The sequence below is a fragment of the Nilaparvata lugens genome, chromosome 13 (assembly GCF_014356525.2).
Source record: "Nilaparvata lugens isolate BPH chromosome 13, ASM1435652v1, whole genome shotgun sequence".
Lineage (NCBI taxonomy): Eukaryota > Metazoa > Arthropoda > Insecta > Hemiptera > Delphacidae > Nilaparvata > Nilaparvata lugens.
In genome coordinates this window covers 4,945,023-4,968,359 of record NC_052516.1, presented here as the reverse complement: position 1 = coordinate 4,968,359, position 23,337 = coordinate 4,945,023, and the positions used below count along the sequence as shown (strand labels likewise).

The window sequence follows — 23,337 nt, the reverse complement described above, 5'->3', positions numbered from 1 at the left end:
CTCACTGCCGGCGCACAAGTTTTCTTTGCCGGTAATGCCATTTTGTAAGTTAGAATATTTATTTTATCAATCTGTATTATTTTATGGCAAATAAATGAATTTGAAGTGAAAGATAATAAAACAAATATGTAAATGGAAAAACTATTGACTAATGTATGCTTACAATGTTATGATAAAATTCTTAAAGTAAATTTTGTTATCATGGCGAGTCTGTTGCTTAAGTCGCCATTTTGTGACACCGTTGAGTGGGAGGAGACTGTCTAGCTGGGCCAATGGCAGGCGTTCATGCCCTTGACCAATAGCAGTACTCGCCTACTAGTATAAATTCTGCTGCTCTTGTATTTAGTTTTAGAATAGAGAAACAATAGCATAAGTAGATCTCCCATGGTATAGGGTGTTTATGTCGTAACTTTTTCTGTTATCTCAAGCCGACAGTCCACGTAGTTCTTTCCCATAAAGCTATGTGACGCTGGCAGTCTCTCATATTGTGCCGTTCATACAATCTCACCCGCCCAAAACAGTAGAAATCTACAATAATCGACAGTAATCGACTTGAGATAACAGTGAAAGTTGCGACATAAACGCACTATACCATGGGATATCTACTTACGCTATTGTTTCTCTATGGTTTTAATTTATCAGAGATTGACAATGGTGTAATAACCAAAACCGGTCTTTCTAGGTATCAATAAATCTGTGGTTTTTTGACAATTTCTTAGTCTTTTCCATTTAGTATACACATTTCTTTTGAATCCCTCTGTTTATATAGTATGTTGATATTGATAATGACTGAAATAATTCTTTGTGAGTAGTAGAATATGTAAATGCATACGAATAGGAAGGTTTTATTTTAGAAAAACAATTTATAAGAGTTGATAGAGAGAGAACTTGTAGAAGTAGGAAAATGGAGGAGGAGAACACGAGAACTAAGGAGGAGAATGAGAAGTGGGAGGAGAAGAGGACGAAAAAGAACAGGAAGGAAAAGAACGAGAAGGAGATCACGAAGACTAAGGTGGGCCGTCCACTGGAACCGATTTCGTCCGAACTAGCATCGGCCGAAAACTACCGAACGATCCCCCAACAAAGAAAAGAACAGATGCTCGTCCATTGCAACAGGTTCATACGACCGTGCATGGCCGTCTCCGGCCGCTCAATTTTTCGATGCGAATTGAATGGGATTTTCCGGCTCTATCCGGCCAAATTAACTAGTCGAGCTGAGACAACAAAGTGTCTAGAATTTTTACCTAAAATTTTTTCACAGTCTTGTTTGTTTTTGTTTTTGAAGTTGTTCTGTTTTATAAAGTTGTAACTATGGACAATGAAAAATTGATGTTTGGCTCAAGAGCATGTGCCATTGTGGGATATGCGAGACAAAGATACCATCGTCGTGATGTTCAAAGGAGTCTGTGAACAAAGATTGCTTGATGATGAATAACTAATTTAGTGGATATTGTTGAAGGTAAGATTATTGTAATGGATAACTAATTTAGTGGATATTTGTTTATTCATTTTCAAAATCTCAATATAATTATTGTTTATGAAAAAATGTTGGTGGCTATGATAGTAGTTAATTCAATAATTGGCAACTAGAGTGACGTAAACGGTTTCAATGGACGACCATATTCGGCCGAATTAACGGCCGGCAGATTCGTCCGATACAACGGCCGAACGGATCGGATGAATACGGTTCCAGTGGACGGTTACCCTAAGGAGAAGAAGAAGAAGAAGAAGAAGAAGAAGAAGAAGAAGAAAACAGCAGTATGCTTACCGGATTCTGATCGCCAAACTCTCGACACGTGATGAGATCGACCTGATGACGCGTGGGTGCTTTTGGCTCTCTGACCACCCGCTTGATTAGCAACGACCTTGAGGACGTCTCTCTCTCGTCCGCCTGCGACCGGAACCGGAAACAGGGCACTCGCTTCCGGCCGCTCAGTCGCTGCTGTTTCCGGTTCAGCTCATCTACAACTCCTGATGGCGGTTTCAAGAGTTCAGACGGCGGTTTCACGGGCTTTGACGTCGTTTTGACGGTTTCTGAGATCAAATTCACGGTTTCTGATGTCGGTTTGACGGTTTCTGATTCAACTATAACTCCTCCTGGCGGTTTCACGGTTACAGTTGGTGACTTCACGGGTTCTGACGTTGTTTTGACGATTTCTGACGTCAAAATAACGGTTTCAGCAGCCGGTATGAAGGTTTCAGACGTCGATTTCACGGTTTCTGAGATCAAATTGACGGTTTCTGACGTCGGTTTCACGGTTTCAGCTGGCGGTTTTACGGTTTCTGAAGTTGACACTTCCGTTTGTTTAGCAACAGTTGAGCCCACATTGGACTGGTTGTTCATTTGAAACGAGGTGGCGGTTCGGTAATGACATTGGTCTGTAAAAAAAAACAAAATATAATGGAGGATAATTACATATTCAAATCTCACATCATCTCACTCAATACCTCATACTCTAATTCAGATTAGATATATCTCTCTATAGTGAGGTCCACGTTATAATGGCAGTATTTGATTTACATTGGTGTTGCTATCCTTGTCAATCATTCCACAAAGCTGATAGCACTATCCTTTTCTAGCTCCGCAACGTTGCCAAATCTGTTTGAGAAAGATAGAAGAACAGTGTTGTCTCTCCCTTCCCACTGCCTTCTATAGAGGATAATAATAATATTATATATAATAATTATATTATAGAGGATACCTGATACCAATATAATATTATAATGTAATATTAACTGTTCATTCTTGTTTGAAATAATCAACTATATAATTATCATCAAGGAAATACCGTATATCTTTCATTTATTCAATAATAAATTACCATGATTGCGATTGTATATTTGTTAATTCTACATTATTAAAAATCGATCTGGCAACATTGCAGAGCTGGAAAGGAAAGCGCTATCTGCTTGTGGAATGATAGACAAGGACAGCAACACCAATGTTAATCAAATAATGCCATTATAACGTGGACCTCACTACAGTTCCTGTCAAAAATTTGTGCGACTATAAGATATTCTGACTTAGCCTTCTTTTACAATTTATATTGTTGACTGTGAATAAATTGAATTTGAAACACTTCTCTTACCACAGTATAAACAATGGAATCAAATTCATAGTGCCGGTTGCACGAAAGTCGGTTAAATTTTAATCGGGATTAATTCCACGAGAACAATCAGAGAAGCCGTCTGATCAAAAATGCCTGATTGGTTCTCGTAGAAATTAATCACGGTTAAAATTTAACCGGCTTTAGTGCAACCCTAATAATTTGATGATTTAATTCAGCTGAAGATGTGGCTGGTGTTGCCATGAAACCTGGTTCTGTAATTTAAATTGATTTGAAACAAATATTGTAGTGGTATTGACAACATCAACGTCTTCTATTCTATTCTTAAGGTGCGTACAGACTTTCGCTCTGCTCCTCAACCGAACGTCACACGAGCAGATCGATTGATGATCGACCGGGGAGCAAGAGTGGAACGCGAGAAGAGCTAACATCTCCCGTAACGTTCATAATCGGAGCGATTGCGGAGCGTGTTGGAGGCGCGTATATCTGTACACACCTTTAGGGTAACCGTCCTCTGGAACCATATTTAACCAATCCATTCGGCCGTTGGATCGGTCGAATCTGCCGGCCGTCAACTCGGCCGAATACGGTCGTCCACTGGAAACGTTTTCATCAGTCCAGTTCAGTTGGCTGGTTGCCACCAGAAAATGAAGTCGCAAGCTAGTTAAAAGGAAAAATTATTCTTCTTTGTGTATTTACAAAGTCTGTAAGATTTCATCCATCGAATGGATTTCGATGACATAAGAAACACTTTGTTGTCTCAGCTCGACTAGTAGTTCGGCCGGATAGAGCCGGAAAATCCCATTCAAATCGGATCGAAAACTTGATCGGCCGGAGACGGCCGTGCACGGACGTATGAACCTGTTGCAATGGACGAGCATCTATTCCTTTCTTTGTTGGGGGATCGTTCGGTAGTTTTCGGCCGATGCTAGTTCGGACGAAATCGGTTCCAGTGGACGGCCCACCCTATTCTTCCAAGGAATCAAACTCATAAAGGTGCAGACTCACCACAGCCGAAATTGATGTAGCCCTTCTGCTCCAAGTAAGCATGAACTCTGCTGATGAGGTTCACATCTCCGCAATTCTTCAGGCCAAACCGCACTGAGGTCTTGGTAACATAGTTAGGCTTAGTTTCCAGCCATGAGTTCACGATGTGACTCCGTATCTGAAAATTTAAATGGATATAAAATACTAGAATTATATACAATAATTGATTATTATTCTACTTGTCCATGGTACAAGTGCATATATGCTCCCTACTCCTATGTCCGTGGAGAAAAGATTGCATAAGATGATATTCCATGGTATAGGACCGTTTGTGGTCAAATTTCACTGTTAACTCAAGCCAATAGTCCTAGTAGTTGTTTTATGGTGAAGCTATGTGACGCTGGTAGTCTCTCATACTGTGCCGTTCTTACACTCTTGCACTCCCAACAAACCAGTAATTATTGACAGTAGTTTGATTGAGTTGACAAAAAATCGGCTCGATATTTGGAACATTAACTACTTATACCATGGGATATCTTCTTATGCTATTTGTTCTCTATGATAACACGTAGCCGACCTATTTCCCAAAACTGAAAGCTAAGCTACGCTGGTGGATTTAACAGTGGGAGATAGGACATATTTCAGAGTAGCGTTGCGTAATTTGAAGAGACCTATGGAAGTCGATTTCAAAACTCAACCTGAGTTAGCGATTGAAGTTCTACGTCTTGATAAAGAACTCCGGATTCATGAATTATGAAAATGTATGACTTAATCATTGAATAAAATATAATTGATTATTTCAAACAAGAATGAACAGTTAATATAACATCGGATAAGCCGGTATCAGCTGTCCTCTGCAGAAGGCAGAGAAATTCAAATTCAAAATTCAAATTCAAATTCAAATTGTTTTTTATTCTGATTCAAAAATCAAATACATACCAAATTTCAAATACATCAAACATCAGAAATGGAAATAAAATACAAAAAGCACTGAAGAAATTGTATAAAATATAATTTATGTAATAAGGCTTTCTACGTGTATGATGTATTATGAAAAAAAAAACAAAAAAAAACAAAGCTTTTTTGAAACAGAATATCTCTAGCTTGCTGTAAGCATATAATGCTTAACGCGTGCAAGCAGGAGTGCTTATACTATAATTGAATAAAATCAGAAAGCAGGAAAAAAAATTTTTTTTGGGCAAGAAAAAAATGAAAACACACACTCACACATTCACTCACCTCTCATACATTTCCAGTTTGGGCTTAATTACTTTTTGATATGATTTACAACAACTATAATAATTATTATGTCGAAAACTAAGAAAGAATAAAAAACATGTGTTCTAAACAATCAGGCAAGATATTTCTAAGCCATTTAAGAATGTAATATTTGAACATTTTCCTATTATCAATTCTCTTTGCCTCAAAAGGTAAATTATTGAAAAATTTCGGACCTAGAAATACAAACGATTTCTGGAAACAAGTGGTATATGACCTGGGAAGCCTTAGCAGATCAGAAGTGACTCTCCTAGTTTGATAATTTGTTTTCTCCCTGAAAAGTGCCTGACCACTGTTTCCAGACATTACAAAGAATAGGTATAAAACTTTGAAAACATATATGTTTCTTAGAGGCAAGCATTTTATATCTTGAAAAAGGGGAAAGGCATGTTCATATCTTCCTGATTTTTTAACAGCTCTGACAATAGATTTTTGTAAGGTTATAAGTGGTCTCAAGTGGGTAATGTAAGTAGAGCCCCAACAACTTATTCCATAATTCAGTTCAGAGTCAAGAAGAGCAAAGTAAAACTGTCTAAGAATGGTGGTTGGAAGAATCTTATTTAGAAAATAGAATTTTCTCAGGATATGTAGAAGATAATTTTTAACATAACGTATGTGTAGAGACCAGGTAAGCTTCTCATCTACTGTAACACCTAAATATTTGATGGAGTCAATTTCGGCAATGAGAATCGGCAATGATCTCCTCAACGTCCTTCTCCACTGCCATTAAAACATGAACCTCACTATAGATAGGAGTCCTTTCAGTATTCTATTCAATGACCTGTGTAACGGAATTTGTTATGTAAACAATGTCATTGAATAATACTTGTTTCCAAAACTCACCCTGAGATACCGATTGAAATTCTCCGACTTGGCAAAGAACTCAGGATGTAGTTTCATTTCTTCCTCACTGACTATGTCCAGGTTTAACTGCAGTTCTCGGGTGGGTGCGGGCAGACTGTACACCTTCTCCAGTCGCTCCTGTATCGTCTGCATGTATTTGCTCATCACAGCTGCCTGGTGACTTTGCATCGCTGCAATTACCCCATACAAAACTACAATTAGCTTAATAAAGATACTAGGTTTAAACGGAGAAATGTCAGCTGTTATTTTAAACCCCGTATGAAACACATTAGATAAATGCAATCATATCTAAAAGTAAACGTGGTTTAGCGTTAAACGTAGTGTTAGCGTATGGCCCTAAGTCAACTACAAAAAAATACATGTATTTTATTTCTCATTTACATCCGGTAGCAACAAAACTCTCTTAACTTTTAATCCCGATTAAACGTCACGAGAACCAATCAGAGAAGTCTTCTTCACAGAAAACCGTTCTCTGATTGGTTCTCGTGGAATTCAATCATAAACTTAATTTAACAGGCTTTTGTGCAGCCGAGCCAAGGGCTAGGCACACACTAGTTAGTCGAGACAAGACAAGACATGATCAGACACGTTTAGTCACAATACGTCACATAGTTGCTTAAGACATGTCTCATTGCAATTACTGATCAGTGTGAGTTGCGTCATAAGCAACGATTTTTTTTTTTTTTTTTTTTTTAGATTACGTCCTAAAGACTCCAGTCATGGAGTATAAGACAAGTCATGTTATTACATAATAATTCTAACACTAAGTAGTTCTGTGTGAGTGTACCACATTGAAGTGAAGTATTGTACTCCACGATGTGAAGTATTGTGACTAAACGTGTCTGATCATGTCTTGTATTGACTAACTGGTGTGCGCCTCGCCTAAGCATATGGCCCTAAGTCAACTACAAAAAATAAATCTAATTTTATTTCTCATTTACACCCGGTTGCACAAAAGTCTGTTAACTTTTAATCCCGATTAAACACCACGAGAGCCAATCAGAGAAGCCTTCTTCTCAGAAAACCGTTCTCTGACTGGTTCTCGTGGAATATAATCATAAATTAAATTTAACAGGCTTTTGTGCAACAGAGTCTAAAGCCCTGTATCGATTTTTGTCCGTACGATATTTTGCCGTCCTTATGAATTCCATAAGATTTAACGGAACTTGACAAACATCATCAGTTTGAAATCATCCGTTTAATCCAATAGAATTTATAAGGGCGGCAAAATATCGAACGAATAAGAATCGATGTGTGTGTAGCTAGCCTAAGAATTTTTCCTCTAGAGAAAATCAGTAAGAGCTCAGGTATCGATACTCGATTTTTCAGCTATCAGTTTACTTGAGATCGATAAAGGTGTAACAATTGAATCAGATTTAAAAAAAGAATTCAAGCTTAAAAATGACTGAAACATAACAAAGGATATCAAGTACCCTTTTATTTGATATAACAACACTTTTTAACACAAAACCATCACAACTTTAATATGTGTTCCAAAAATTTCCGTAGCCTTAAAGAGAGAAGTGAGTATTTGAAAATGATTGTACAGAGTGGTGCAGAGGAAACGCATGTTTTTCGAACCGCTAGTACTCGGTGACGGGAGGAGGTATTGGCCTTGAACGAATGTTGGCAGACGGCCCATACTACCGTATGCCATTTCAGTCGTTATGGAGCATTGGACGTACACCATTGTGTGTTCGCTGTCGAGAGTTTTCTAAGAAACAATGAATTTCTAGTCACAATGCAACGTTTTTTCCGTCAATATTTTAGAGTTGGCAATGCCCGATCGACATACTGTACTCCGATGGGTTGTAGCGTTTTTGACGCACTGGTTCTGTGATGAAACATAAACACATAATATGTGTTCCAAAAATTTCCGTAGCCTTAAAGAGAGAAGTGAGTATTTGAAAATGATTGTACAGAGTGGTGCAGAGGAAACGCATGTTTTTCGAACCGCTAGTACACGGCGACGGGAGGGGGTTTTGTCCTTGAACGAATGTTGGCAAACGGCCCATACTATGCCATTTCAGTTTAACAATTCTGCGGTGATCTATTCTATTGAAAGTAATGTATCTAAATCAAATAAAGGTAGTCTCTATGGATATGAAATCATCCAAATGAAAATCATGTAACCTTTTAGAATATTTCAATTGAGATCCAAGATTCTATGACATGAAAATTTCTTGTTTACATCTGTACAGATACTATTAGCAAATTTCAGTAGATGTGGAGCGTTAGAACGTACAACATTGTGTGTTCGCTGTCGAGCAGTTTTACAGAAACAATGAATCTGTAGTCACAATGCAACGTCTTTTTCGGAAGTATTTTAGAGTTGAACGTCGAGGTGCAATGCCCGATCGAAATACTGTACTCCGATGGGTTGTAGCGTTTTTGACGCACTGGTTCTGTGATGAAACATAAACCACCTAGTTTTCCCCATTCAGTTCGTACACCGAAAAATGTAGACCGAGTCAGAACGGCAGTTGTTACTAGTTCTAGACGATCATGGTCGCAGGACTAGTCGTCACTGGCTCGGTCTACATTTTCCGGAGTACGAACTGAACGGGGAAGACCAGGTGGTTTATTTTCCATCACATAACCAGTACTTCTAAACGCTTCAACCCATCGGAGTACAGTATTTCGATCAGGCACTGCACTTCGACGTCCAACTCTAAAATATTGACGGGAAAACGTTGCACTGTGATTACAGATTCATTGTTTCTAAAAAAAACTGTTCGACAGCGAACACACGATGTTGTACGTTCCAACGCTCCACATCTACTGAAATTTGCTAATAGGAGTGACTGTACAGATGTGAGAAATCTTGAGGTCATAAAATCTTGGATCTCGATTGAAAGATTTTAAAAGGTTACATGATTTTCATAAAATCTTTTATCTCAATTGAAAGATTTTAAAAGGTTACATGATTTTCATTTGGATGATTTCATATCCATAGAGACTACCTTTATTTGATTTAGATACATCACTTTCAATAGAATAGATCACCGCAGAATTGTTAAACTGAAATGGCATAGTATGGGCCGTTTGCCAACATTCGTTCAAGGACAATACCCCCCTCCCGTCACCGTGTACTAGCGGTTCGAAAAACATGCGTTTCCTCTGCACAACCTTGTATAATATATGATGTGCATCTCTATTATTGAAAATGAATAACTTTTAGTTGTAACAATTTCAATTCGGTTCACTAAATTTCTTCTTCTTCTTCTTCTTCTTTTTCTTCTTCTTCTTCTTCTTCTGCTTCTGCTTCTTCTTTTTCTTCTTCTGGTGCCTATCCGTTACCGAATGTTGGCAATCATTATGGCAATAATTATAACTTTGTTGACAGCCGCTCTAAAGAGTTCCGGGCTGGACACTGCAAGCCATGTTCTAAAATTCTTCAAGCAGGAAATTCGTCTCCTACCAACATTGGACCTCTCCTGCCAAGAACTTTACCTTGTAGCACACATTTTAACAACTGATATTTAGTTCCATTCCTCATAATGTGCCCCAGATACTCCAATTTTCGTCTCTTAACAGTGTACATTATTTATCAACAGATACATTATTTATTCATTGTTTATTAACAGGTTTTATCTGTTTGCCTTATTGTTTATTAACAGGTTTTACCTGTTTGCTTGCACATATTATTTTTTTGTATGAAAATAAATAAATAAATTATCTCCGTCGTCTGATTGAGTTGTTATGAGTAACTAAATTTAATCAACAGACATTCAGTTACCTGATTGAGTGGTGGTATAGACGGGCACTTGCAGTTTAGTTTCAACTATTGGCTCCGGTTGGAAGTCATCCACGACTACAGTGGTGGTGTCGACTGTCGTGTCCACAACTGTGGTTTCGACAGTGGTGTCGACTGTGGTGTCAACAGTGGTGTCCACAACTGTGGTTTCGACAGTGGTGTCCACAATCGTGGTGACCTCCTGCTGTGCCAGTACACCACAGTCGCCCCCATCCTCAATATCTATCTCCTCGTCGTCATCATCCTGAGAGTTCGGCTGAATCCGGATCTGCAAAACAACAAATAAATAATTGGCCGAGCGAAGTGAGGTCTATGATTTAGGCTCAACTCATACTTACGCGACTCAAGTCGAGAAGACACTGCTACTCTAGTCTCTTCTCGAGGCAGCATGTGTTTTTAAATGGTGACACTCAGACCAGTCGATTCTAGTCCCCGCGACCTCACGACTGTGAGACTGAGTCGAGCCCTTAGATCAGTTATAGAATAGACACGCTTGGAAGTCTAGCCTCTGAAGCCAACATCTACTGTCATATCTCCAAATCGTGACGTCATCATCGGATAGAAAACTTTCAGATTGTGTCTATTTTAGAAGGATGTGAATTATTATTCATTAAAATGGTAAACTCCAGCTGCGCTCCCGCTGAAATAGACACAATCTGCTATGGAAAACAATGTAAACAAACTCTACAGAAAAGTTTTCTATCTGATGCTGACGTCACGATTTGGAGATATGGCAGTAGATGTTGGCTTCATCGACTTTCAGTATGGATATACAATAGGCCGTGTCTATTCTATAACACTGGTCTAAGGTCGAGCCTCGACTTAAGTTGCGTAGTACCGTGCATTTTTAATGAAAGTGAGGTTATGTTTCTTGAAAATGATGTTCTATCATTTTAGATGAGACAATAATACAAATTAGATAAGACAATATATTCATAGTAATTATTATTAAAAAAAATTGTTAAATGCAAATTATTGACGAATTAGATCTTATATTTTTAATAAAGTATGGTTAGAAAATAGAGTAGCATGGAACTGAAGTAGTGACAATGGGCAAGAAAGTCGTAAGGTCGAGAGACTGGAGTAGTCTCGACTGGAGTCGTACGATTCGAGTAGAGGTAGTGTGAGTTGAGCCTTAAGTCGACGTTTTTGCATTTCTTTGTATGTTGGTACCGTATGTATTTATGTATGTTTGTTCCGCATTCATGGTGAAACACAGCAATAGATTTTCATGAAATTTACCAGGAATGTTCCTTTCTGAATTGCGCATCGATGTATATGAAAGGTATTTTTTTTTAAATTTAGCATTTTAGGGATAATATTAAAGGAACAAGTATTTCCTCTATACTTCAATATTACTGTGAAAATCAGACTATGTAATTATTCATAATATTAATCAGCTGTTGAGTGGATTATTAATTGCATGCTATTAATAACTCAAAGTGATGGATGCACAAAAACCGGTTAAATTTTAATTGTGATTAATTTAACGAGAGCCAATCAGAGAAGCCTTCTTTTCGAAAAATAAATATTAAATCTTATTTTTCATAGAACTAACAGTTTAATTTAACGCTTGTTTTGTCAGGTGCTCCTGTATGCGGACGTGACCTCTCTCTTAAGGTCATTTGCATACAGTAATGACTTATTTCTGCATGGTGTATATGTATTATAATCTTTGTAGTTTGTGAATTTCTATCTTGAGTTGCTGTCCACTGTTATTTTATTGTATCTCTAGTAGAGTAGTCTTTTTGATGTATTTTTCGTTCGCAGTGTAGCTCTAGTAGAGTAAGCCATTGGCTGTATTGTTTGTTTTTTTCTCATTGCATTTCTAGTGGAGCAGAATGATGATACTGCATGCTTAGTTTTCTATAACTCTTAATTTTCACTTGTTTTGTATATTTTCACGCAGAAATAAAGTCAAATTTATTATTATTAAAAATCCTTCTCTGATTTAATCTCATGAAATCAATCACGATTAAAATTTAACAGGCTTTTATGCAACTGGGCTGAAGTAACATAGTATTTTCTTCCCAGCTTTCTTCTCTGCTTCCAACTTGAGCCGACCAGTGACAGTATATCTTGTAGGAAATTAGCTTTTGGTGATTTTGGTGATTACATTAGTAGTTGTTTTACAGCAGATGATTAGCATTATCGATACGTCAACCTGATCGCTATTGTCGATCAGCCATTCGACGTTTTCACACCGATATCTCGACACGACACGACACGACACGACAGGACAGAATTTACTCTGATGTATTACAGGAGACTAGACTGTGGACTGTGGTTTATATCTGCGCGGGGTCTACTGTTCACAGAACTACTATCCAGTTATATTTTATTCGTCAAGAAAAAATATGTTCAATGCTTGAATTAAATGTTTTCATGATTGAGATAAAATATTCATTAATTATAATTCTACATTGTTGGAATACGGTCTGGCAACGTTGCGGATCTAGAGAAGGATATAGCGCTATCTGCTTTGTCGAATGATATAGTGAGGTCCACGTTATAATGGCAGTGGATAAAGATAGAAGAATAGCGATGCCGATTCTCTGTATTAATTAATTATATTTCTACACTGTCAAAAACATAATTGGCATCGTTGTGTACCTAGAAAAGGATATTACCACCGGTTTTGTCAAATGATAGACAAGGATAGCAAAACCAAAGTTGATCAAATACTGTCATTATAACGTGGACCTCACTATAGTAATTTAAGATGATTATAATTCGCAACGTACCACTTGTTCGCCGCTTGGCAGCGTAATAGAATTCTGTTCGTCCGGCAGAGCATGCAGCAAATTCATGAGCATCTCTTCCGAACTCGAACGCTTAGTCCTCTTCTTCCCACCTCTTCTTCTCCTATCTTCCTTCCTTTTCACCATCTTCTGTCCTCCTACTCCTCCTCCTCCTCCTCGCCTATCGCTCTCCTCTTTTCTCGGCCGGCCTCTCGATTTCCTACAACAGAAAAGTTAAATAATATTAAATATTTATTAATATTAAGAATAATATTATAAAGAAAATAATATTATGGATTGATAAACAATAAAGCTCGAATTACACTAGGACACTTGTGAGACGCCATGTCTAATGACAGACAAGGATAGCAACAAGCCAATGTCAATTGGATGCTGACTTATAACCTGAATCTCACCATAGGATCATACAGAAAAGATGGCATAAGAGGATATGCCATGGTATAGTACGTTTATGTTCCAAATTTCACTGTCAACTTATACCGATAGTCCAAGTAGTAGTTGTTTTTGGTGAAGCTATGTGACGCTGGTAGTCTCTCATACTGTGCCGTTCTCACACTCTTAACAACACACTAATAATAGACAGTAGTAGATAGTAATCGGCTTGACATTTGGAACATAAACGACCTATACAATGGGATAAGCCTATCTCCTAATGCTATTTTTGCTCTATGGTAATATTTTCACTGTACAAGACAAGTTTATAGATACTCTTATATGAGTCCTGACTTGCTGATGTACTTCTGCTCACTGACTTACTTCTATGTAATGACTTGCTAGAATAGCTTTGAAGCCTGCTGTTGCACTGCATGTTGAGTATTATCTTTATTTATGTATTGTTATTGTATTTGTAATTTTATTGTAATTACATGACCTAGTGTACTGTGTGTATTTTCTGGCTGAAATAAACATTGAATCATCATCATAGACTTGTTATCACTGACTTACTAGTAGCTCTGTGAACAGTAGACCTCACGCAGTATTCTCATCCACAAGTACCTGATGTCAACTGTTTTAAATGTTAACAAAATCAGTTCACGTTTGAATTTGTATTCCATTATTTATTAATATTTATGTTAATTTAAACAATGAATAGAATATATTTCTATTCCAGAATTTATATAATATTCATCCAGTTCCGTGATAATCTTTCCATTTAATGAAAAAAATTTTTTTAATCAAAATTATTATAATTTCTTCAGCATTATTAAGTTCATTTGATTATTTTTAATCACCTATTAAATTAGTTTTTTCGAATGTGAGAATATTGATACTGATGGACACGCATAATAATACCATGACTGCAAAATAAAATATTGAAACCAAAGACCTTAAAGCTGCGATTGGACCAAATTTATTAACAAAATGTTAATAACTAAATCCATCTAGATTATATTAGATTGAACATAACTTATCATACACATGATGAACATGTGTGTTTGTCAACTTGCGTTCAATCTAGATTAAGTTATTAACATTTTGTTAATAACTTGTGTGTAAACCCAAGATGCATACCTCTCCAAGGTCTTTGATTGAAACTACAGACCTTATACAAATACAGTGATAGACTGGCTTCTCCACACATCTGTGTAATCACTTGTCAGCTGATTTATGATGAATAATTCTATATTCTGATTTTTACTCTAATATTGGCGTATGAAGGAGGCTCCTTTTTCCTTTTATATTATCCTTGAAATGCAAAATTTCCAAAAACCTTGTATATACGTCGACGCGCAATTTAAAAAGGAACATACCTGTCAAATTTCATGAAAATCTATTACCGCATTTCGCCGTAAATGCGCAACATATAAACATATTAACATATAAACATTTAAGTGACTTACTTGGTAGGAGGCAGAGAACTGGAGCCGTGTGACAGGTGACCAGAGTTCAGGAAGGAAGAAGTGGATACGCTGCCTGAATTCTGTCTCTGACGAGGAGTTGAACTCTGCACTGTAGGCTTAGCAGTTGTGACTGTTGCTATCACCTGTGACAAAACACAAATTATTACAACTATTACCACAATCAACACAAAAGTATTTCGAACTTATCATAACAGGCACAATTATACCATTGACCGTGAAATGAGACAAAAATTGAGTCTAAGGCTCAACTCACATTTACGCGACTCAAGTAGAGAAGAGACTGCGACTCTAGTCTCTTCTCGATGCAGCATGTGTTTTCAAATGGCGACACTCAGACCAGTCGATTCTAGTCTCCGCGACCTCATGACTGTGAGACTGAGTCGAGCGTCGACTCGACATGTTGGTCGAGCCTCGACTTGAGTTACTTAGTACCGTGCATTTTTAATGAAAGTGAGGTTATGTTTTATGAAAGTGATGTTTTATCATTTTAGATAAGACAATAATACGAATTAGATAAGTCAATATAGTCATAACAATTATTATAAAATTTGTTACATGCAAATTAGTGACGTATTAGATCTTATATTTTTGATAAAGTATGGTTAGAAAATAGAGTAGCATGGAACTGAAGTAGTGACAATGAGCGAAAAAGTCGTAAGGTCGAGAGACTGGAGTATCCTCGACTGGAGTCGTACGATTCGAGTCGAGGTAGTGTGAGTTGAGTCATTCATGCCTAGTCCACACTCTCGTCAAGTCGCTGGCCAAACTCAAAAGCTTGGCCACGTTGGTCTTGCCATGCACACTGTAATGTGACCATTTGTGGACGCTCGGCTGGCCACTCGACAAAAATCGGAGCGAAGGCCAGTGAAGGCGAGCGCTGGCAAACTACCCATCCACACTCACGCACTCGTCGTCATTTGCACGCACTTGGCGAGAGTGTGGATGTGCCATTACACATCAAAACAATGATTGGGAGAAAGCAATGATTGGAATTGACATGATTTACAATGAGCACAATTCTTATACACAGCTGAACAAGATTAAGCTGTAAAATATAATAATCCTGGAGCAGAAAAACATAAAATTATGCTGATGCATTGCATATGATCATAGAGAGAATCATGGAGATAGCATAAGAAGATATTCCATGGTATAGGGCTTATATGTTCTGAATTCTACTGTTAACTGAAGCCGATAGTCCTAGTAGTTGTTTTTCGTGAAGCTAAGTGACGCTGATAGTCTCTCATACTGTGCCGTTCTTAGGCCCGCCGCAAAGTAGACCCACGTTAATCCACGAAAAGCAACCCACGGCGTGGGTTGCTTTTCGTGGATTAACGTGGGTCTACTTTGCGGCGGGCCTAACACTCTCACCCCAACAAAGCAGTAATAATGGACAGTAGTCGGCTTGTAATTTGAAACATAAACTACTTATACCATGGGATATTTTCTTATGCCATCTTCTCACTATGATAAAATCTTCTGGGAATTGATTTGAAAAATCGTTATTCATAATATAGAATGGAAACAATAGAAAACTATTGGAGCTTGATGCATTTTGTTTGTGCTTGGAGCTCGTTTTGTTGTTAATTCAAGCTGATTACTGTCGACTATTGTCTATTTTTACTGTATTGTTGAGGTGAGAGTGTAAGAACGGCACAGTATGAGATACTACCAGCGTCACATAGCTTCACGAAAAACAACTACTAGGAGTACTAACTGTTTGAGTCAACTGTGAAATTTGGAGCATAAATACCCTTTACCATGAGATATTTTTTCTCTATACCAACCTCCTCAATAGACGCCGGTATCTGCATATCATCAATCAACTCAGCACAGTTGAATCCGGTCAGCTGACTGTCCAGCACAGCACACGTGCTCAGATCGGTCGTAGAGATACCCGCCAAAAGCGAGCCACCTCCGCCTCCCGCCAAATAACTACCGCCAGTTGCCCCCAGATAACTTCCGCCTCCGCCGTTTGCCGCCAAATAGCTTCCGCTTCCGTTTGCCGCGCCACCGCCTCCGCTCTTGACACGCGCGCGCACCTGTTGAGACGTTTTGCTGCCAATGTACTGAGCAAGACGTGACCAGCTACGGCCAAATAGCTCCTGAAAAACACGAAATAAATTATGAAAAACACAAATAGAAACACAACTTACCGAATTAAACATATACTGTACACAATACTGAGTACAAAATGAGGAAAGCCTTTCCAGCCTTTTTATGGAACATTCAGAGTACTCTGTCGGAGGCCCTGAAATTGATCAGTTGCGACCTGAAAACTCTGACACCAGACCTGAGCAAGCCAGGTAACTCTATATTATTATTACTGAATAATATGCTCTCTCTACAAACTACGGCTAGGCACACACCAGTTAGTCAAGACAAGACATGATCAGACACGTTTAGTCACAATACTCCACATAGTTGCTTGTGACGCAACTCACACTGATTAAAAATTCGACTGAGTCACTGTCAATATTGCAGAACCGTTCCATAATTAATTGAAAACACACATTTACTGTCAAATTCTACACGAAACCACGGTCCTGTACCAAATAAAACTGTGTAGAATTTGACAACATATGTGTATTTTTATTTAATCACACTGATCAGTCATTGCAATTAGACATGTCTTCATAAGCAACTATGTGATGTATTGTGACTAAACGTGACTAAACATGACTAGTCTTGTCTCGACTAACCGGTGTACGCCCAGCGTTATTCTTCACAACTTTCTTGAACTTAATTATTGGCAGCTCTTCAACAGCTAAGGAAAGACTATTGTCAATTTTAATTTGCTGAAATAGATGACTGTCCCTTGTTTTAGAAAGTCTTTTGTGGATCAACCTTCCGGTGGGCGCTGTGTCCTTGGAACTTACATGAGTGGGCACGTAGCAGCACTGAGTGCTGCCTCTGAAATATCCTAGTTTCTAAGCCTCATACAGCTCAGGCTAGAAGAAAAAGGATGTTTATATAATAAAAAGTGATTTTATAATCAATTTGGATAATTGTAGTCATATCTTGAACATGTTATACTATTTTTTAATAATAATATACTGGAAATTGTTACTCATTGAATTGAATACAGATACTGAACACGTTTAAAGAATAATTTATTTTCAGCTATTGTCAAAATATCAAAAAACATCATACAAGGCAAATATAATAATTTATAATGAAACTTTAAAAAAATGGGATAGTCTCTTAGAAAATAACATACATAAATATTAGAAAATTAGAGATAGGGAGTGCTGCCTATAGGACGTGCCTAAGTGTTTGTCTTCAACTCACGACTAAAACAAACAATGTAAACAACATCTAGAGCATGTAGATAGTATTACCAATGTTGCTAACTATAGGTACTGAATGTCCCAACTTTGTAAAATGAACGCCATCCTACTTATTACAAGAACAATTACTTGGAAGCACGGAGTGCTGCTACACGCCCACTCATGTAAGTTCCAAGGACGCGCCCCGTAAGGTTAAAATATCATTTCTATGCCGGGTAGTATAGTCTGGATTAATGAGAGATTAATGTAGTCCCTTTAATGAGAGAGATTCTATATTAGTTTCAACATGGAGCAAGCTATTCATTATTATAGAAAGGAAAAGGAATGTCAATACTGTTTCCTCAGTCTTTAAAAACTTTCTGTGCATGACTCTCTGTTTTTCATGTTGTCGAACACTCTCACTGACTTTTTTTCAACATAAAAACTTTTAGAATATTTATATATTCAATGATGTACAATTTATTATTACACTTATGTGAGAAGGCACAACAGTTTTATGCCCAAAACTGTGGATATGAGGGAATTAAAAAAGTCCAAGGTATGCAAGTACTAAGGAATCAGAGCTCAATGAAAGCTTAAGGCTTCTAAGAAGAAATACTGAATGATTTTTATCTTGTGAAGAGTCTCTCACACAAACCTTGAGGAGGACCCAGAGCAGCCTCATCTACCAACCAGCCAGAATTGTGGACAAGCTACCAGTTTCAGCCAGGAGTCTACCCAAGACAGTTTTGAAGAGGAGACTGAAGGCTTTCTTTCAGGAGAGCCCCATTTATTCTCTGAGGGAGTTTTATGATTGTGATCCAGAGACTGTAAGTAGATAGCCCACTTCTTGCCTTAGTCTTGCTACTTCTGCTGATTGCTGCTTTCAGCATATTCCTGTTGCCTCCAGTGTATCCTCTAATCCTGTAGCATCCCGTGTGTCCTCTTACTGAATATGTGCTCACTTTCAGCAGATAAAAATCAGTATTGGCTGTGATTTTTTTGTCATTTGCAGCTTTAATATAATATGGAATTCATTACATGTTTTTGTGTTTTTTCTTCGAATGTTTTCGACTAGTAACTACAAATTCTATTACTTGTTGTCATGCCTTATGGCAGTTTATTGTTCTATGATTTGTTCACTTGTGGACATGCCTATAAGATGTGTCTACATCATAAACAGAAACACCTCATTATTATAAAATAGTTCTTTGACTGGATAACTTGAATCACAGGTATCTAATAAATATATAAGGCGGAGGATATCTATAAGATATGGAAGATGGAGTAGATATTATGAGTATGATTTGAAATTGGGATTTGAATTGAGAAATATAATGTAACATCGACATTAGACTGGAAGAAGATGTGATTCAGGTATCTAATAAATATAGAAGGCGGAGGATAAAGAGAATATTGGCAGCTATATCGTTCAACCATTTCCACTAACATTAATCCTATAAACTTTAACCTCACTATACAATATTTTTTCTAGATCTATAAGTTTGATTTGTTGAATGAGAATTGATATTGTGAATTTTTCTATTATAATTAAAAAAAAAACAGTTTTATTTTTGTCACATCCACATTTAATGAACTTTTACACAGGACTGCAGTTTCGTCTTGAAACCAACACATCTTCATCTGTAGCTTCATTCTATAAGTTCAATTTCAAACTATGAGCATTGGTTGAAGTTTAGACTGACCAGTCCTTTATCCAGCAGGTAGCACTCTTTGTCGGTCCATGTCTCATTCTTGTCAGGGCTGCCAACTGTGGAGCTACTGCTGGGCATCAACAGATTCGAAGTGGACGAGTAGCTACATAGAGTTCTGTCATCTTGCCAACATTGCGATGTGCTCTCCTGTAGCCAATTGCTGCTTGGATACTCGTTGTCACCTTCATAGCAAGACCAACTGTCAAAAAACAATGATTTTATGAGTGAATCATAGAAAATGATTACAAAAAATGAGTAGAAGATAAAGGTAGAAGGGAAATTGAACACTCTGAAGGAAGTTACTGTTTTTCTTGTAAATGAGGAATAGAATTTTGATAAGAGTGACTGATTGACAATGTTGACCGATCATATTCATACGATTTAATCAATAATCTTTATTCTTGTCATCGAACATTACAAATGTTATAAACAAACGTCATGTTAAGATAAAACATAGCATTGCATATACTAACAATATATCGTACCGCTAACACATATATACATAACATTAAACATGTACACATATGTATACATATATACATAAATACAAATATAATATAAAACAGTCAGATGCTCACGTTATGACTTAGGTATTCGTCAATTGTATAAAAAGCCTGTTTTTTGAGCCATGGTGCTACTGTAGATATGAACTTTTTTGTGGTAAATTTTTTATTGTTGTCGGTAATTTATTGAATAATAGGCCTAAGTATTGTTGATAATTATAGCTTTTGAATGTTTTTTGCAGTCTGATGCATGGGGTAATTAGGTTATTCCTATTTCTAATTCTAGGTTCATGCTGATGGCTATGACTTGTTAATAGAGTTAGGTTTTTTTTAACATGAACCAGGTTACAATAAATGTACATTGAAGGAAGAGTCATGATTCCAAGCTCTATAAAACTATTTTTACAGCTTTCAACACTCCTTAGACCAACAATACAGCGAATTGCTTTTTTTGCCAAATAAATGCCTTCTTCATATCACTTGAGTTACCCCAAAGACGGAGCCCATAATTGAGATGGGAATGAAACAAACCATAGTAAGTCAGAATAAGTACCTCCCTACTTTAACAAAATTTTAGTTTTCTTAGTAGATACATAACTCTGGACAGTTTCTTACACAGATGCTCTATGTGGCTACTCCAACTTAATTCACTGTCTAGGACAATACCCAGCAGTTTAATCGGTTTCAGGTACTCCTGGTGCTCCCTGCTTAAATTATTTCTAAGCGTGAATAGAATATTTTCTGTTTTACTCTCATTGAGAGTCAAACAATTAGCAGCATACCACTCCCTGCAGCGTTCAACCGAGGAGTCAAGCCTATCAAGTACAGCCTCTACACTAGTATTAGAATCAAGTATGGTAGTGTCATCAGCATAGAGCACAGATAAACATGGAACATTAACACTAAAATCATTCACAAAAGCTAAGAATAGAAAAGGTCCAAGGACTGATCCTTGTGGAACACCGGCCAGTACTTTTTTTGGTTCTGAACATTTATTGATTGATTTGTAATTGTATCCACAGAAAATAAATAAATGGGACTAAATAAATTAAGGGTGTGATCACATTGCATATGTGCAAGTGCAAGTCAGATCATGCATGAACCGAAAAAAAATTGAAAAGTGCTATTGAAACTCGCTGTGACTTGCATGTAGCCGGATCCAAAGGTTCAAAGAACCCCACACGTCAACCGAAGCTTATTGTGATCCCAAGTAAAATGTTAGGCAAACCAATACCTATGTCCTTTACAAGAACCAGGGGTTATTCCCTATACTAACATTCCATTCATCACCTGGTTGCAATCCTTGTCGCAATCCAGTGTGATATGCTTGGCAGTCTTTTCAGACTGATTAGTCCTCGAGACCTACGTGAGTTCCACTCCTGGCCATTTTGTACGTCCTTCCGCTGAGAGAGGGGACGCCAAACTACCTCTAGGGCGCCCGGCCACCTTCGACTCAGCCTATTGACCCACATTTGTGCCTGGAGTTTCACCCATCTCTGGTCTCTTGGGTTTTTCTTTTTGCCCCTCCGAAACTCTGAAGGGTCAAAAGCCTCACCTCTCCCAGGAAGTTTTGCCTGAATGGCCGCCCTTCTTTGAGCAGTGGTGAGTTTTGGCCTCTTCACCCACAAACCTACGTGAGTTCCACTCCTGGCCATTTTGTAGGTCCTTCCGCTGAGAGATGGGACGACAAACTGCCTCTAGGGCGCCGGCGCCCGGCCAACCTCGACTCAGCCTCTAGACCCACATTTATGCCTGGAGTTTCACACATCTCTGGTCTCTTGGGTTTATCTTTTTGCCCCTCCAAAACTGCCCTGATGGAGCAGATCCCGTGGGTTTGAAGGCAAGGCAACTTCTGGAGTTGCCTTGAGGTCCATTTTAGTCGCCTCCTACGACAAGCATGGATGCTGTGGGTGAATTCTGGTTTTCAACATATTCTTGAGTACGATAACCGACTAAAAGCTCCCCCAACCCACAGGGGACATGGAGCCGCTAACACAAAACGCAACCAGCAAGTGCACGCGTTCAGTGTGAGTGTTCCAATTGCTCTTTCCACATTTTGTTTCTCATCTGCAAGCTTGGTCATGTATAAACAAGCTTGCACTTGCACATATGCCTACGTATCCAATTTGGTCATACACTAAAGAATAATTGGAATATTCTAGACAAAAATGAACAGTTATACCGGTATCTGTTATGTATATTTCATAGAAGGCAGTTGCAAGGTAGAGAATTGGCAACGCTGTTCTCCTATCTTTCTCTACTGCTATTTCAACGTGGACAGTCCTCACTGTCGGTGAAGGGAAATTGAACACTCTCTGAAGGAATAAATTGGGCTATTATTTTTCTTGTAAATGAGAAATAGATTTTGATAGAGTGATTGATAATTTTGACCTATTCAAAAATTAATTTACAAGGGATAATTCTTGAAATTGAATTAGAACATAATATGTGTTATATTGAGCAGATTTAGTTGTAGACCTACAGAATATAATTCCCAATTAAAACTAACAGTTCTTGAGACAATCAATATTACGTAGTAAAGTTTTAATTCTAGTAAAAACAGAATAATAATAACTTCTTGAGAATGAAATCATAGGAATAAAGACAGAGTAGGCATACGGTACCATAGCAGACATTTGTTTTCAGAGCATATCAATTTGAATGTTCAGTAAGCTTACTTCTTAAAAAATGTTTGTTATAAATCAATCTCAAAAAACGGTGGTAATTTATTTGTCGTATCATATCTGTAATTTGTTGTATTTAGGAGTTATTTTTGTATCTTCTGCGAATCAGTGTTTAGTAAAGCAATAATAATTGTAATCGTAGTAAGTTAATCAGTCTAGGTTAGGACAGTTTATGTCAGCTTATGACAGTTCCTAGAGAAGATAATATACTCCGTAAAAATGTAACATTAGTTATAAAATTTAAAATTAACAAATTTATTCACTTACATTCGATTATCGTTTTTGGTCAAGAGATTTTCTAGCGTAAAATCTCCTAAAATATCAACTTCGTCTTCATCATCCATAACTACTGTAGAAGAATAGTTTGTTATCGTTTTATAATCACTGTCCAAATTCACAACTTAGTTCTTGATCACAAATTAAGGAAATAAAAAGAACTTTCAGATTTATTGATAAACAGCGGTAATATTATTTATAGTGATAAAAAATCATAACAATGAAATCTGACACCGATATCACTGAGACACAATTACAAAACAAGATGGCGGATGTTGATTTCAGTGGGAGACATGAGAATCGAAAGCTATC

General features: G+C 37.5%; 2 protein-coding genes across 6 annotated transcripts in view; one reads left to right on the top strand and one right to left on the bottom strand.

Moving 5' to 3' along the window:
• LOC111046227 overlaps window positions 1-23,296 on the bottom strand; it is a 30,672-nt gene extending 7,376 nt beyond the window's left edge. Inside the window, exons 1-9 of one of the 2 annotated variants that reach the window (XM_039439623.1) lie at window positions 23,017-23,296; window positions 19,554-19,761; window positions 16,366-16,683; window positions 14,558-14,700; window positions 12,699-12,918; window positions 9,937-10,222; window positions 6,177-6,367; window positions 4,077-4,233; window positions 1,769-2,379 (exon numbers count right to left, since the gene is read on the bottom strand). In XM_039439623.1, the coding sequence (XP_039295557.1) occupies window positions 1,769-2,379; window positions 4,077-4,233; window positions 6,177-6,367; window positions 9,937-10,222; window positions 12,699-12,918; window positions 14,558-14,700; window positions 16,366-16,683; window positions 19,554-19,761; window positions 23,017-23,093 (2,211 nt within the window). In that variant the 5' untranslated portion in view covers window positions 23,094-23,296. The remainder of the gene's footprint in view (window positions 1-1,768; window positions 2,380-4,076; window positions 4,234-6,176; window positions 6,368-9,936; window positions 10,223-12,698; window positions 12,919-14,557; window positions 14,701-16,365; window positions 16,684-19,553; window positions 19,762-23,016) is intronic. The other variant, XM_022331727.2, reaches the window with a different exon arrangement.
• Window positions 1-23,337, top strand: part of LOC111056978 — a 486,313-nt gene that overhangs the window by 124,571 nt on the left and 338,405 nt on the right. The window lies entirely within an intron of this gene.